General features: G+C 39.3%; 2 protein-coding genes across 2 annotated transcripts in view; both read right to left on the reverse strand.

Moving 5' to 3' along the window:
• AGBL2 (ATP/GTP binding protein-like 2) overlaps positions 1–535 on the reverse strand; it is a 61,791-nt gene extending 61,256 nt beyond the window's left edge. Inside the window, exons 1-2 of the mRNA XM_012645104.1 lie at positions 500–535; positions 184–247 (exon numbers count right to left, since the gene is read on the reverse strand). Of these exons, the coding sequence (XP_012500558.1) occupies positions 184–247; positions 500–535 (100 nt within the window). The remainder of the gene's footprint in view (positions 1–183; positions 248–499) is intronic.
• Positions 536–2,099: 1,564 nt separating this feature from the next.
• FNBP4 (formin binding protein 4) overlaps positions 2,100–16,741 on the reverse strand; it is a 37,561-nt gene continuing 22,919 nt past the window's right edge. Inside the window, exons 5-11 of the mRNA XM_012645222.1 lie at positions 16,261–16,394; positions 15,094–15,281; positions 9,200–9,510; positions 8,931–9,075; positions 8,188–8,528; positions 3,995–4,152; positions 2,100–3,149 (exon numbers count right to left, since the gene is read on the reverse strand). Coding sequence (XP_012500676.1) covers positions 3,059–3,149; positions 3,995–4,152; positions 8,188–8,528; positions 8,931–9,075; positions 9,200–9,510; positions 15,094–15,281; positions 16,261–16,394 — 1,368 coding nt within the window. The 3' untranslated portion in view covers positions 2,100–3,058. The remainder of the gene's footprint in view (positions 3,150–3,994; positions 4,153–8,187; positions 8,529–8,930; positions 9,076–9,199; positions 9,511–15,093; positions 15,282–16,260; positions 16,395–16,741) is intronic.

Genomic DNA, 16,741 nt, shown 5'->3' on the forward strand with positions numbered 1-16,741 from the left:
TTTGTATAAAGTAACTCAGTCACTTGAGAGGTGACATAGCAGATCAATAGGGAAAGGAAGTACTTTCCATCAAGTGGTACTAGAAAAATTATGTATTAGTCTATTCAAGTACAACTATCCCAGTTAATGAAAAATTCACTTCCAGACCCCAGGAAAGGTAGTTAGATAAGAATGCAGTACTACCTTTAAAATAGCCATAATACTGGAGGTGACGGTACATAAAGTCTTCATAAGGATCAAGAAGAGCCTGTGAAAGAAAAGGCCAACTCAATCAGAATCGTCCTTTGGACGGATAATAAACTCTTAAAAAGTACACAAGCATTGTTGCATTGGGCAGTGTACTTGAGAGCTTCTGTAAACAATACAAGTGAAAGACATTCATGCACATTATTCTGTCTTGGAGATCAAGACCTCCAGCTGGATAAAGGTGCCACCAGAATATCCCTTCTGATCTAGTACTGGATTTCTGCGGAGTTCCCGGAGAGGAGTGTGTACCGACCTTCTGCTTTAGGTCTGTTTCCAGTGCTGGGAACATGTTACTTCTGCATGGTATGCTGGAGACCAGTCAGTGACACTGGCGTGCAACTGCAACTCCTGCCCAATTTCCAAATAAGAGGCTGATTACACAGGAGACGCTACAAAGCCGAACAGGACAAGTGAAAAAACGCTCGATAGCTCTCCTCCCCGCACCCCACCTCCGGCTTTCCCTTGACATGAGGAAACCCTGCCATCCCAGCCTCTCCTCAAAGAAAGACCCGCCTGGTGGTTCCCACCATGAGGCTGGGAGGCGCACCTGAGGAGTCAGGGAAGGCTGTCTTCCCGCTTCTTCCCGAGGTGCCAGGCCCCTTGCTGGCCCCATGTGTCCCTCTCCCTGAGGAGGGAGAAGCCCGCCACCAGGACGCTACGGGAAACTGAAAGAGGTGGGGGTAGATGGAAAAGAAAGGTCAGGGGTCGGGAGAATGGGCCCTGAAAAGGGAATTCAGGGGTCCCGAGCTGTTTGGTCCCATGGGTCGAAAGAAGTAGGGGAAGCAGAGATTTCGAAACCTAAGAGGGCAGACGAAAGGTGCGACCACCTCCAAGCCCCAGCCTGTCCCGGGCAGCAGGGGTGGGCGAAGCGCCCGCGGCAGCAGAGGAGCCTGGGCTAGGCGGAAAGCCAGGCATGCATGGTCCAGGGGCCAGGCTGTGCACCAGAGAGAGGACACGCTGCAGCGCGCTCCAGTCACCGCTTTCTGTGCGGGCCAGGGTAGCCTAGCAACCGCGAGCAGGAAGCGGGAAGGCGGGGCGGCCACGGGTTTCCGGGGAGCTGGGCTCCGCCCCCAAGGAGGAAGTCAGGAGCCCTGGGAAGGTTAAGGTTGGTGGGCGACGTGATTGAGACTCCTTCTTCCTCCTTCATACATTACACCCCCAATCTGGGGATTGAAATCGTACTGATGAGTACAATGCCAGTAGTCTTCAACGTATATCCAAGCTCGTTTGCTGTTCCTTAGCTTTAGGTAACTTATGCTTTGCTCTAAGGGAGCTGCTCTTCTTTCACCTCATGTTTATTTTCTCCACGCCGCGGTCAGAACAGAAAAATTACCTTCTACATTGAAAAACTACAAGAAACAAAGTTAGCAAATAAACACCACGCATTTCGACTTATTAGTTTAAAAAAATTTTAATTAGATGCATAGAAATATACTGGAATAAAATTCAAATTATTGTCTTTGGTTAACTTTATATGAAGATAACCCAAAGCATCTATTATTTTTAGAATCAAAGTGGGAAAGAAAAGCTATAAAGCACCTTTATTTTTTAACCACATTACATCAGTTCCAGGACATAAGTAGGTCAAATAATAGTTAATATTACAGAGTATAACCAAAAACTTAAGTCACACAGCACCATCTGGTGCTGTAGGCCTGTTTTCTAACCCTGCCCCACCAATCCCCTAAATTCCTGCCCAAGATCTTGATGCTCTTTTCCTGAAAGGTGTTCCTCAATTGGTTTGCACATGCCCTGCACTGTATTCAATGAGAAAAAACAATTAATTGACTTAAAATAAGTCCTGGTTACATAATCAAGGGTAACAGGCTTTGAAGAGCAAAAGGAAAACCAAGCAGAAGTATAAAAAAAGCTTTATTAGTGCATATATACAAATTTACAAGGTCAGAAACTGGAGAAATACAAACAGCTTTAAAACACAATTTGCCTTTTCTTCAGTTTAAAGTGACTTTTACCTGATTGTGGTACAACAGAAAGTACAGAACAGTAAACTGCCTTTTAAATACTGGAATTTTATGTAGAATACATTCACACAAAGGGAGGTGATTTCAGACCAGGGTAAGACAATGGAAACACACTGATACAGAGTGGCTTTTGTTGCATTTACTGTCACATACACGAGGGGAAAATTCTCAAAATCAAGGATATAATACAAGCTGCTGTTTCTGCTTGTATTAAAATTCAAATATGCCACCTAGTGTGTGAAATGACTGAGCTACCAGTTCTAGAATTTGTGAGAAAGACGAAAGAATGTGGCCATCTCTCAGCACAAGGTAAACCACTTGACATACCTCTGCACTTCAGGTGGAGGAGACTAAAGGAAGAGGTCAGAGAGAGATCCTGACTATCTCAGTGAAGCAAGGTCGAATACAGAGCTGCCGTATGAATTGCACTTGTTTTGGAGTAGAAGTTAATGAGAGCATGTGCCACACTAGAACTAAATGAACCTCTATTAGGCAGGAAAATTCTTCACTTTTTGTCAATGAGCCCTCTACGGAAGTGTCAGACGCATGTGCCACATGTTTCTCAAGACTGATGAGGTTAATATACCTAACATGCTAATTTTGCCAGTGTGAGAATAAAGGCAGCCAGGTTAAAGCAATTCCAATCACCTCACCTTTCAGCAAAACAGAAAAATTACATTTCACAAGGGTGAAAACTTTGTATGCGTATGTTCTTGTCTAGGAAATTTATATGGTCTCCCCCATAACATTTATAGTTTATTTGACAACAGTAAAACTGGTTAAGACTCTGAAATGAACACAAATTAAAAAATTTCTCTAAATTTAAAAAACTATGTGTTTGGAGCCATTTTCCTTCTCTTCAGTCTTGCTCGCCAATCCTCAGGAAGGGCTTCAAAATTAGCATTTCTCTCAGCCATGCCACTGTGAAAACAACATACAGATTACTTCACTGGAAAGAAAAAGAGCAAAACTGTTCATTTCCTAGCAATTAAAAACCTCTAAAACGGAAAACCTGATCTATCACATCTATGTTTATGAAAATCTTTTAAGTTTATCAGCTAAATGTAAGTCTATTCTTCAAATTTTTAAATTCTGATAGGCCAACCAAACACATATATCCACATTCTCTGTTTATGTATATATATTAAGTGCATATTTATTTTCTATAAATATATCTCCAATAACCATTAAAGCCACACTGAAAGAATAAAACATCTTCTTATTAAAGTTTTTGTTAGCCCATAGGAGTTATGATTCTTCATGGCAGGTATATTTAACCTTGAATATGCCATCAGTGACCCTTGCAACTAATGTTTCTCTTTTGAGCAATTTTATTTGTAAGGATTAAAACTCAAATTTTATCTTGCAATTACCAGAATGGGTGCATTGGACGCTTTTATAAATATAAATTAAGTTAGAAGCTATCAGAGGTGAATTTGAAATCTGGCATTGGTATTTATGAGACGGTTATGTTCCAGGATTATGCACTGACAACTGATGAAACGTTAGTTGCATTCACAGAACAGTGCCTATTTCAGTATAAATGCCTTCAAAAATGGAATAGAAATGTGGATTTGCTTTGTTTAAATTCCTTTTTAAAAAAGGCTAGACCATGATTTTTATAGAGAAATAGACATTTCTATGAATTAAAAACTGTTTAAGTTTATAAAGAATAGCAAAAATTAAGGGTTGTGATCTTAAGACTGTAACTGTTCTAATACAACAACAACCACAATCTATCCCATCTATGATCCCTTTTCTTTTACCTAACGAGCTGCTGCTGTTTCCACTCTTCAATTCGCTTCTGTGCAGTTGATTCCCGGTCTTCTTCACTAGAACTAGAATTGTCCTCTTCATCTAACTCACGCTGGATACTCTGCCACTTCTTTACCAAAGATGGCATTTTGGTTTTACTCTTCTTTGCCTGTAACAAAGGTTAAAGGTCAGAGAGAATATAATATATAAAGACATGAGTCTTTTTTTTTGGAGTCAGAGTCTTGCTCTGTTGCCCCAGGTAAGAGCGCAATGGTGCCATCATAGCTCACTACCACCTCAAATTCCTGGGCTCAAGCAATCCTCCTGCCTCAGCCTTGGTTACCAAGAAGCTGGGACAACAGGCATTCACCACCACGCCCGGCTAATTTCTTCTATTTTTTGGTAGAGACAAGGTCTTGTTCTTGCTCAGGCACCATGGTCTCCAACTCCTGAGCTCAAGCAATCCTTCCACACTGCTAGGATTATAGGTGTGAGCTGCTGCACCTGGCCTAAGAAATGAGTCTTAAACACTGGAGATCAAGATTTTTTCCTTGTTCTAAGGAGTAAGTGGACTTTAAAACTCAATTAAAATAACACATACAGAAAATAAATACTATTCTAAATTCTTGCCAGAAATTTCTACCAACTATAAACCAAAAGGGCTGCTTAAAAACACCTATAAAATTATAAATGTATCAATGATTAGGTTTGTCCTGAGAGAAGATACAATAAATTTTATTTTTCTTCTTTGGCCTTATTTTCATCTTCTAAATTACCTGTAACAAACATGTACTTTAATAGTAGAAAAACACTTAACATATATATCTTTTCCTTATATGTCTTCCCACACCCACCCCTGCCAGAAGAAAAGCTCTACAAAAGCAAGATTTATGTCTGTTCTTTTTAATAAAAAGTTTTTATTTTTTTATTATTATTATTATTTTGAGACAGAGTCTTCCTCTGTCGTCATCCTGGATAGAGTATAATGGCATCCTCATAGCTCACTGCAGCCTCAAACTCCTGGGCTCAAGCAATCCTCCTGTCTCGGCCTCCTGAATAGCTGGGACTACAGGCATGCATCACCATGCCTGGCTAATTTTTCTGTTTTTAGTAGAGACGGGGTCTCACACTTGCTCAGGCTGGTCTTGAACTCCTGAGCTTAAGCAATCCTCCTGCTCTGGCCTCCCAGAGTGCGGAGATTATAGGCATGAGACACTGCACCCAGTCAGATTTTTGTCTGTCTGATTCACTGCTAAATCCTAACCCCCAGGGAGAATACCTAACAAATATATTAGACGTTGCTAAGACAAATTTTTATCCCTATGTGTCTGAAGAGAAACAGAACCATGTGTATGAAGACCTGACCGGGTTATGCTATAAGCTTGACAGGTAAGAGTAACTGTGACTGAGTGCTGTACTCATGTATGGGGGCTGGAGGTTATTTTCCTGCTTACACTTGGGGCAACAGATTTCTTGAATAAGGTCCCCAAAATTCTGAGACAATAAGCTTAACATTTTCAGTCTTTTTATGTTACTTGCCACCCTTCCTGATACCCCAGTTTGACTGTCATGGATAGTAATTAACTTTCTGGGGAAATGAATGCCCATGTGTCACACTCAGACCTTCAGCTCCCTCCACACACACTCCCCCATATTCAATTCTGTCATTTCGCCTTTGGCACAACCTGTCTTACTGCACACACACCCTTCCAACAAGATCCAACACAGACTATTCTGGGTTAGCATGGAATCAACCAAATAAAAATAAGACAGATTAATAATGGCCACATGAGCAGAGAGGTCACTGGGGTAAAATCTCTCACTTAACATTGATGATTAAAAATTACAGATCTAGGTATAGTTACTGCTGTTTCACTTTGACTTCTATCGAGTCCAGTGAATTTTTAGCATATTTGATTCCCATCTGTCATGGGAAAATAAGTTATGTTTCAGATGTTATGTATGGCCTATGACATTTGAAACCATGGAGCCAAAGAGTTGCACTGGCCATGTGAGCACCCTTTAAATAGGGGAGCATTACAGTCAAAGGAACAAAGATTAAGTGGTAAAAACTCCTTTTTTCCTAGTTTACTTTCTAGTCAACTGCCCATGAAACTCTTTTTTTTTTTTTTTTGAGACAGAGTCTCACTCTGTTTCCCAGGCTAGAGTGCTGTGGCGTCAGCCTAGCTCACAGCAACCTCAAACTCCTGGGCTCAAGCAATCCTACTGCCTCAGCCTCCCGAGTAGCTGGGACTACAGGCATGCACCATCACGACCGGCTAATTTTTTCTATATATTTTTAGCTGTCCAATTAATTTCTTTCTCTTTGTTTTTGGTAGAGACGGGGTCCCGCTCTTGCTCAGGCTGGTCTCGAACTCCTGAGCTCAAACAATCCAACCGCCTGGGCCTCCCAGAGTGCTAGGATTACAGGCGTGAGCTACCGCGCTCGGCCTGCCCATGAAACTCTTTAGCAAAATGATTGAAAATATATAGTGGTCCCAAATATATATATTTTTTTTCTTTTCTTTTGAGCCAGAGTCTCATCTCACTCTGTCACCCAAGCTAGAATGCTGTGGCGTCAGCCTAGCTCACAGCAACCTCAAACTCCTGGGCTCAAGTGATCCTCCTGCCTCAGCCTCCCAGAGTGCTAGGATTACAGGTGTGAGCAGCTGCGCCTAGCCCCAAATATTCTTGACTAGTAGAGGCATTAAGGATTTATTTTTTTTTTTTTAAATAATGGCCTATCATGAAGCCAGGAGGAATGGCTCACATCTGTAATCCCAGCTATCTGGGAGGCTGAGGTGGGAAGATCACCTGAGCCCAGGAATTTAAGACCCTGTCTCTGAAAAAAAAAAAAAATAATTAGTTGGGCATCGTGGTGCAGCTCAGCTATTCAGGAAGTTGAGGCAGGAGGATTGTTTTGAAACCAAAAGTTCAAGGCTACAGGAGCTATGATCACGCCACTGCATTCCAGCCTGGGTGACAGAGTGAGACTTTGTCTCTAAACCGCAACCCCCACCACCCGCCTGCCCAAAACCCAGTATAGTAAGTACTGGCACAAGGACAGGCATACAGATAAATGAAATACAATTAAGAGTACAGAAATAAACCTATGCATTTTATTCAACTTATCTGACAAGGGTGCCAAGCAAAAGAATAAAGTTGGACCTCTACTTCACACCATATATGTTAAAATGAAATCAATGACCTACATATAAATGCCAAGAACTACTAATATAAAATTGTTTTTAAAAAACTGAAAAATTGGACATGTAATTTTTAAAACGTTTCCTTTTCAAAAGACACAATTAAAAAAAAAAAAAGAAGGAAAAGACAGACCACAGACTAGGAGAAAATAGTTGCAAATCGTATGTTATAAGGGACTTGTACCTAGAATATACACAGAACTCTTAAAATTCAACAAAAAGATAAACAAGCCAATTCAAAAATTGGCAAAGGAACTGACAAGACATTTCTCCAACAAAAATAGACAAATAGCCAAGAAAATGAAAAATGGTTCAACATCAGTAGTCATTAGAGAAATGGAAATCAAAACCACAATGATATATACCACTTCAGACCCACTAGCATGGGCATAATAAAAACAAAACCCATAAAAACGGAAAATAACCAGTATTGGTATATACACAAAAGAATTTTAAAAAACTACTCAATACTTGCACATGAATGTTTACAGTGGCCCTATTCATTCATAACAGCCAAAAGGCAGAAACAATCCAAATGTCCATCAACTAACAAATGGATGCAAAAATTGTGGCATATATAACACAATGGAACATTCATTATTCAGCCACAAGGAATGAAGTACTAGGAATACACATGCTGCATGGACAAACCTCAAGAACATAAAGCTAAGTGAAGGAAGTCAGGCAAAAAAAGTCACATATTGCATGATTCCATTTATATGAACTGTCCAGAATAGGTAAAACCAGAGACAAAAAGCAGACTGGTGGTCCCCAGGGGATACGGAAAGGATAATGGGGAGTGACTATTTTATAGGTACAGGGTGTTCTTTTGTGTTAATGAAAATGTTTTGTAACAAGACAGAGGTGTTGGTTGTATAATATTGTGAATGTACTAAATGCTACAGAATTGTACACTTGAAAATGGTTAAATTTATGTTATGTATCACCTCAATAAATTTTTTAATAATAAAAGTTTTTTAACAAGAGAGTTATCATACCTTGTCTTTCTTTCCTTTTTTCGTCTTCTCAGGTGGTGGCACTTTGGGAGCTGGTGGTGGTGGTGGTGGAGGAGGAGGAGGAGGAGGTGGTGGTTCTATAACAGCAGTAGCAGGCACAGCATTTCGGGCCTGGACTGGCTGCAATGATGGAGCAGTCACTCCAATTGGGACAGAACATTCAGCGTAACTCATAATTGTAGGTGCTGCTGCTAGTCCAAGGTAATTTGACTGTAGGCTCATTCCTCTGGCCTGATGGCCCATTCCTGCTGCTGGATGACTAACTGGAATTGTCTGGTGTCCAATCCCTGTCACCTGGTTCCCAATCCCTGTTGCCTGGTGACCTAACAGAAAACATAAAATGATACTATAAAAAGGACACTGTCACAAGAACAGAAGGAAGATAAGGAAAAAGGGAACTGAGGGTTATATTACCTACAAAATGATTCCAATATACTTTTTTCTAAAAAATATAGCCATGTTTGCTAGTAGCAAAATATTCATTTTTTAATACCTTAGCATTAACATGCTTAAACATCAATATCACTGATGTACATAAACGTACAGAAGACAATCTGGAAGAATACATACCAAATTGTTTACAGTGGCTTTTTAGTAACTGAAAGGAATGCATATAAATAGTCTTTGCAATCAAAAGCCTTTAACATTTCTTCAATTATGGCATCTAAGGCTGGAAACAGAAAAAATTACATTGAAAACAACCACACTTTAATCACCATGCTTACCTGTAGTTATAGTTGATTGGCTGTAGAGAACTGGAGAACTACCAATGGTAGCTGACCTCTGAACCACGGCAGTGCTAATTTCTGTAGCTTTTCTCTTTATTGCTTTAGTGGAAGGGGAACTAGAGATGGCAGAATCAACTGAACTCTGAAACACAAACATTCTGGTCAGTGGCTGAAGGCCCTGGTTAAACATACTTTTCTAAAATAAAATGATGCCAATCAAGCTCCAGTCCCCCAAATCATTCAAAATGTCAAAACCCATTACTTACCTGGCTAGTTACAACTGTGGTTGGTGCTGAAGGTTTCAAAGGAGTATCCTCCTCTGTTCCTGGAGCAGGAGGCTCCTCACTTCCCTCATCCTCCATCTCAACCTCCTGGATCTCACCATCTTCTACAGGAGGCGGTGGAGGTGGAGGGGGTGGAGGTGATTCGGGGGGTGGAGGTGGGGGTGGTGGCACTTCCAAGGGTAATGGAGGTTGAAGCACAGGAACATTTGACTGAAGGAGGGTCCAGAATGGAGTAAGTGGCATGAGTGATGAAGAAGAAACTTGACCAGAAAAGGATTCTTTACAAAGAGAACCTATGAAAACAGATAAGAGTTAGGGAAAAAGCAAGACAAAAACTCCCTGACTTCTATTCATAGAAACATTCAATTGATCAATGAGACAAACATCTGCAGGAACCTAGCACAATATGCAAAGAATATGGAAAGCGGTTTCAAACAGCAAGGTCTGGCTCCTGCACCAACAAAAATTTGACCCACAGGCATCTAATTCTACATTGATGCCACTAAAATATTAACTTAGTTCAGAAATGACTTCCAGGAAAGTAAATTTATGAATCTCATACTTAGCACTTCCCCCATCTGTGTTACACTAGTCTTGACCTTTGGGTCCAGATTTATGGATAAGTAAATGAAGAAGATCACACCAACTTAGATGAGAAATTCAGTCATCTGAATCTGTAGTTTGGAGTTTTTGATTTGAAACACTCAGTTTCAGCATATGTAAGTAGAAGGTAATACCCTGGGGTCTTTTTTATTTCAAAAGCGAAGGCGTGAGTGTTATGATGTACATATGCAAATACTGAGCCCCCTGTATTTTATTTTTGAGTGGAGGTGACCCAGAGAAGTATCCATTCAAAACACCCTCAAAAATTCTACCCATTTTGATTATTTTCGGTTATTAGTTTTGGGGTTTTTTTCCCCCAGAGACAGGGTCTTACTCTGTCACCCACTACAGCCTTGAACTCCTGGGTTCAAGTGATCCTCTTGAGTAGCTGGACCACAGGCGCATGCCACCACATGCACAGCTAATTTTTACATTTACAAATGGGGTCTTGCTATGTTGCCCAGGATGGTCTCAAACTCCTGGCCTCGAGTGATCCTCCCACAGTGCTGAGATTACAGGCATAAGCCACCACACTTGGCCTGAGCTACTAAGTTTTTAAAAAAACCCATTTGCTTGATGTCATTAAGTTTTGTGAAAGTCTACAGTGTAAGAAAGATTTTGATACTAACTCTTTGATACAACTCTGCATTGTCCATAGTTCTAATACATTGTATTGACCACCAGTACTTCTATAATGGTGATTGTGCATTCAGACTTTTAAGCATTAAACATATAATACTTCTTTAAAAAAATCCATTTGCAAGGTGCTACTGTCAACTCTATCACTCCTTCACATCTTTGTGTAAACTACATTCATTAGTTCAATCACAGAAACATAAGTTGGAGGTAATTTAGTTTTGTGATGAGAAAAGGGAAATTTAGGAAGACAAATATTAAATGTAAATGATAATTCAGATTTTAAAAAAGAGGTGTTTGAAGACGCAGAAAATTGAAAATCGCTGTTGCTGAAGTTTGAGTTAAGAAACTGCACTAAAAAACTCAGGATCAGCTTTCCTCAAATTTTACAAATGCCAACATTGATTACTGTTCTGTCTCTGCCGGGAAAACCTTTAAAGATTAGAGAAAATAGGAGGATATACTTACTTGTAGCCTTCCCCATCCCTCTTTATCGTCAATAGGGAAGTTTCACAATATATGGGACTATTAGATATATATCCCAGGAATGCTGAAGGGGGTTTTCTCCCTAAAATCATAGAATTTAGGAGTAGAAGAGACATGAGAAATCATCTATTTCAACCTCCTCCTTTAAAGGTAATGAAACCCAGGCAGGAACTGACTTGCCCAAGATCATACAGGTTTTAGTGGCCAGGCCAGGGCCAGAGCCCAAGTATGACTCCTCATCTAGTACTTCCTATTTCACTAAGATTTCCTGGTGAGACATCAGAAATCCAAGAGCTTTAGAAATCTCAGTAAAAAAATAAATCTCATTTCTCGTGGAATAGATAGACAGATGCAGACACCTGTTATATTTCATGGTCAAAATGGTAGATTAAATAAGGTTCAGTTATGAAAGGCTCTAGGGAAGGGATAAGGCCATTTACATGGCTTTTGTTCAAAATACACCAAACTGGCACTCAACAAGGTAAAACCAAAGCGACTATGAGCCATTTGGCTTTTAGAGTAGCTTTACTTTTTGATGGAACAGATAGATAATACATTGTATAACAAAAGACTTTAGTATGATTCATATTATTTCCACAATTATTTTAAGATGGTTGCTTACTGCTAAGGGAAAGTGCACTGGAAAAAAAATTCACTAGAAAATGTGAATGCAGTTTTCCAGCTAAAAAATTTCAAATGACTCATTAAATGTTTTTATTTGGCCATATCTAATATTAATGCATACATTAACTTTTAGACAAATAAAGTCTGATTATGGCCAGGCAGCCTACATTATATAATAGCACATCAACATTACATCAGAACTAAGGCAACAAACATTGAAAATTAATAACTTAATTATTAAAGATGAAACCTCCTTCCTCTAAACTAACCACAACATATGGTAGGTAAGAAAACAAGATTTTATAATATCGGTAGGTTTCTCATCTTGAAGCATAATGCTATACTGATATGATTATGATGGTGACATGCTGCTACACAGAGGAACAAGGAAAAACAGTAGGTTCAAGGTTAATAATGTGGTTTACGACCTCCAACAAAGCTAATCAGAATTAACTAAATCTTGTGTAAATACGATATTAAACTAGACTTGATAAATTTAGCCACATACAAGGAGCATTTTTAGAACACTTGAATCTTGGATCCTTTTGTGGTTGCCTACTTGTGATGATTGGGTTTTCACGTTCATGTATGAGATGTGCCTCTCTCAAACTTTGTTACAAGGTAAGAACTTTACCCCTGTCTGATGTGAAAATAATAATACTTAATCCCAAAGTGTACTCAAGTCTGCAGCCACCCCGCCCTGACCGCGCCGGATCCTGTCTGCCCTCGGAAGCTAAGCAGGGTCGGGCCCTGTCAGTATTTGGATGGGAGACCGCCAAAGTGTACTCAAAACATAAAAGCTATGTCTTAACATCGATAATCATCTCCTTTAGTTTAAACACAATGAACTTCAAGAAATGCTAGTCTGAATATACATGAATATCATATTACAATGATGCTTCTCCTTTCTAAATTTAATCCAGTTGGTACTTTTGCCATTTAAGAGCATGTCGAGGTCTGAAGTCCCAGGAGAGATTAAATGATATACAAAGCTTTTATGTGCTAAAAGGTTTTAAAACTATAAGCTTAAAGATTGAATAGGGTGGGGATACAACTTTTTAATTTTCCAAGAACCTTGTTTTTCTAAGCATCTTTATTTCTATTCACAGGTAGCCTTCCTTTATTTTCCACCAAAGAGAAATTATTGTTTAGTATTTTAAACCAAGAGGCTAGTTTAGCAATTTAAAGTAAAAAATTATATAGTTCCACCATAGAGCTTAAAAAAAAAGCATTTAAATTTAAGACCCAATAAGACAGACTGCCCAGTAAGACAGACATGTTTGATATCGTGAAATATTACTTCATCTTTAGACATGATATTAAATCCAAACATTGAAACAGTATGATTAAAAATGATTGAGAAAGATGAACAGAACTTTGAAACTTCCTTGGCTCCTCATACTATAGTAATTTTGCTTCTTTAAAAGATGGTTTTAGTCACTGCTGAGCTGATCAAGAACATATGTAAACTGTCTTTATAGACTCACAACAGTGATCAATATTGCTCTTAAATCCCACAGGCCTCTGTACAAGGTTTTTATTTTATTTAGATCAAGTTTATCATATGGTTTTAGGGGTTCTCAATAAAGAGATGCTTATGAATATAATCTGGTTTATCAGTGGCTGTTTTTTTGTTTTGGGGAGACAAGTTATTGCTCTGTTACCCAGGCTGGAGTATAGTGGGGTCATCACAGCTCACTGCAACCTCGAACTCCTAGGCTCAAATGAGCCTCCTGCCTCAGCCTCCCAAACAACACGCCACCATGCCTGGCTAATTTCTTTCTATTTTTAGTAGAGACGGGTCTCACTCTAGCTCAGGCTGGTCTCAAACTCCTGACCTCCAGTAATCCTTTTACCGCAGCCTCCCAGGGTACTAGGATTACAGGCATGAGCAACTCCACCCAGCCTGCTTATCGGTCAGTGACTTTTCCTACACCACAACTAGTTTTGTTTTAATCAGACAGGAGTGGCTTGAGATCCACCTCTTACTAGACAGTACCAACCATGCAGGTCATTAATGAGGGGGACAATAGTTTTATACTTAACTCTAATGTGTTCACAGAACATTCAGAGTTGCTAACTGCACAATTTTCAACTTTGGAACATACGAGGAAGGGACATTAGACAGTGACCAGGAGTGGGATCACCTACCCAAAACCACTATCAAGCACCTTCAGTTCATTAACTACTAAAATGCAAACAAACCAAAAAAAAAAACAATCTATTGTTAGACATGTCTATTATTGCTACCGAAAGGAGAAAGTATGCAAAAGAAAATCTCTTTATGAGAAAAGGAGGTGAAATATCCTGTAACTTGAGAAAATACACTTCTGAAATGTGAAGTAGATTAAAACTGCCCTTTTGCTATGTTCTAAAATTGTAACTGCAGTGGTATGTGTCTTTCAATTTAAGGTGATCTGATGATGATTTCCAGGCTTTTTAAGAAGTTAACAAAATTATTTGATACATGACCAGTTTCATTTGGTACATTACCAGAACTTTTCTACTATGATCAGGGAGCCAGTAGAAAGGCATCATTTTTGATAAGCAAAAGACAACAGAATTCAGTTCTTCACTCCCTATGTCATCAACAAATTACATTTTATTTACTTTCAAAAGTCTATTACTTTAGAAACCACACACACACTCTTGCTTTCCTATGCCATCACTTTAACAAACAGCCACCAGTTTTTAAGATTAAAGGTGGTTAATCACAGTCATGGCTACTCACTTATATTTGTCATTCCAAGAAAGATGGACTGAGAGAGAGGAAAATGTATCTTCTTTAATAACGTGGCAATCAAGTTATGGCTTTTCTGAAGAGCTATCAGATCCTCAGAGTAACTGAGGAGCAAAGAAAGCTTTATTTAAAAAAAAAAAAAGTATAACAAAACCGAATTCCTCTAAGAATACCTTAAACGGGATGAGACATCCTATTTCTGATTGTTTTATACTAGGATATTGTTGGTGATTTTCAATGGGCAAGGTATTGTTGATTTTCAATGGGCAATGATTTTGCTTCTCTGAAACAAGTACTAGTTACATATCATTTCTTCATCTCATTTTGATTTGTACCAACTATACTTCTTATAAGATTAGTGGAGTTGAGAAATGCTGCAAAATGAATAGATTAAATGTTCTACAGAAATGTAAAAACAAATCTTATCACACCAGATAGATATTGCTGACAGTTCAACTATCTAGTTCTTTAGCATTAATCAGCTTTCCTATTTTTGGAGACACAAAGCTATATCTGTGGCATGATAGAATGGTTATAGGACAATCTTTGAAATCAAAGTATATTGGCTCATCTTTTCATTTTGTGCAGAGCCTGATACATTATATCAATAGTATACTGGTTTCCAACAAGAATAACTTGTGAGTTCCTTATTTAAGTTCAAGCCACTATTTTTCAATTAGAAGCTTATGTTAGTATAAACTCTTTTCTTCTTTTATGATATAAATTAACAGAAGTTTTTTTCTCTGAAAACATTTCTGTCCAATTAATACAGGGTAAACTGTCGCACCTGTAGGATTCTCAGAGGATTCTGCAGAATTTGAATCAGTGCCAGTTTTGTCTTTCAAGGTCTGTTTAGGAAGAGTCTCGTCTCTACTTTCTTGTGCTTCGCTTTCTTCTTCCTCCTCCTCACCATCTGGGAACTCCCACTGAGACTCGCCCGACTGTTCGTTTACATAGAAATATCGTCTATGATCCCTAAATTACAAGAAAGAAAACACATGTTTTAAAACCCATTCTCCTACAAAGACACTTCCATTTGGTCCTGTCCCAGGACAGCAGTCTGCTCTCACAGGGACGAACCTCTTCTTACGGACTGCTATTCACAAAGGCAACAAAGAGCTTTGACAATTGAGGATGGAGAACCAAGGATAATTCAAAGCTATTTGCACTGCCAGCAGCTCTGTGAATACAGCCCTGAGCCCTCTCACTCCAACACGACTTAGAAAACAGCTTTCTCTCTTTTTGTTTTTTTTTGCCAATGCATAACAGGGTTTCAAGTTTCATGAATGAAGGGACTCAATCGCCTAGAACACTAATTTCCCTTCCAAAGAAGAGAACAACGAAGTTTGTGAAAGGTGACTCTTCCCCTCTTGGACCGTGGAATTCACATTTCATATTCTTGGTATCATACACAGTGAAAGCTAAAGAGAGGGAGAGGATCTGGGAGCTGAAAAATAAAAGAGCAAAGATTTCAAATAACGAAAAAAAAAAACCAAGAAAAGCCAAATATATAAAGAAATATTTTCATCTGACCTGCTGGCAGAGGATAGTAATCTTGTTCTTCATTCACATCTTCAGCCACGAAGTTTTCCTTAACTTCACCGAGGTTAATCAGGAGTAGTTGCTTCCAGAGGTCCTGTAAAGCGCACAGAGCTCTCGCATGCGCTTAACCCCCAAGCCCGCCCTACTCCGTGCAACACTCTGGAGAGTAAAAACCAGCTTTGTCCAATCTTGGGAAAAAATCCGTTACATGGAACACTGTAAACATTGCTTTTTGTTTCTCCAATGTGTGGCGGGCACAGACTTTTTGCTTGCGGGGCTTTGCCTGCCCAGCACTGCTAACTGTAGCTGCTCTCAGTCTCCAGACAGGCTGTCACGTCGTCAGGTGGTGGTGATCACAAATCATGTCTGAGATGTCAAAGGTGAAAGGTGAAAAGGGGAGAAGAGTGCGTACCTGTCCCAGTGGCAGGACCAGCCTTTAGGAGTGGCGTTTATTTCATACTGTTTTAGTTGTTCTGCTGCATCCTGAAGTTTTCGTTTAAGGTAGTTTCCATTAAGAGCCCCTTCCCGCCAGTCTGCAATTCGAGTCTATAATCAACAGACAGAGAAATAAGTTAGACGATATTATGTCAGGACAGAGGTAAAAGGAACATAAGTCTTCTGCTCTGAAACTATATCACTGTACTCTGACAGGGGAGTAGACCAAAGAAAAATACACCCCATCTCAATTTCATGAAACAACCCTAAGTGCACTGAAGAGTTCTATAAAATGACTGGGGTCCAGTATATTTTTACATTGCCAACTCTCCATTATTTGTGAAAATGAGCTGCAGTAGTTTTTTTTGTCTTCCCCTTTGGACTTTATTTAAAATTTGGTTTTCCCACTAGTTTTACTTTCTACTTTTTTGGGAAAGATAGTTCACTTAGTTCAGTAC

This window comes from Propithecus coquereli, unplaced genomic scaffold, assembly GCF_000956105.1.
Source record: "Propithecus coquereli isolate 6110/MARCELLA unplaced genomic scaffold, Pcoq_1.0 Scaffold227, whole genome shotgun sequence".
In the NCBI taxonomy this organism is placed as follows: domain Eukaryota; kingdom Metazoa; phylum Chordata; class Mammalia; order Primates; family Indriidae; genus Propithecus; species Propithecus coquereli.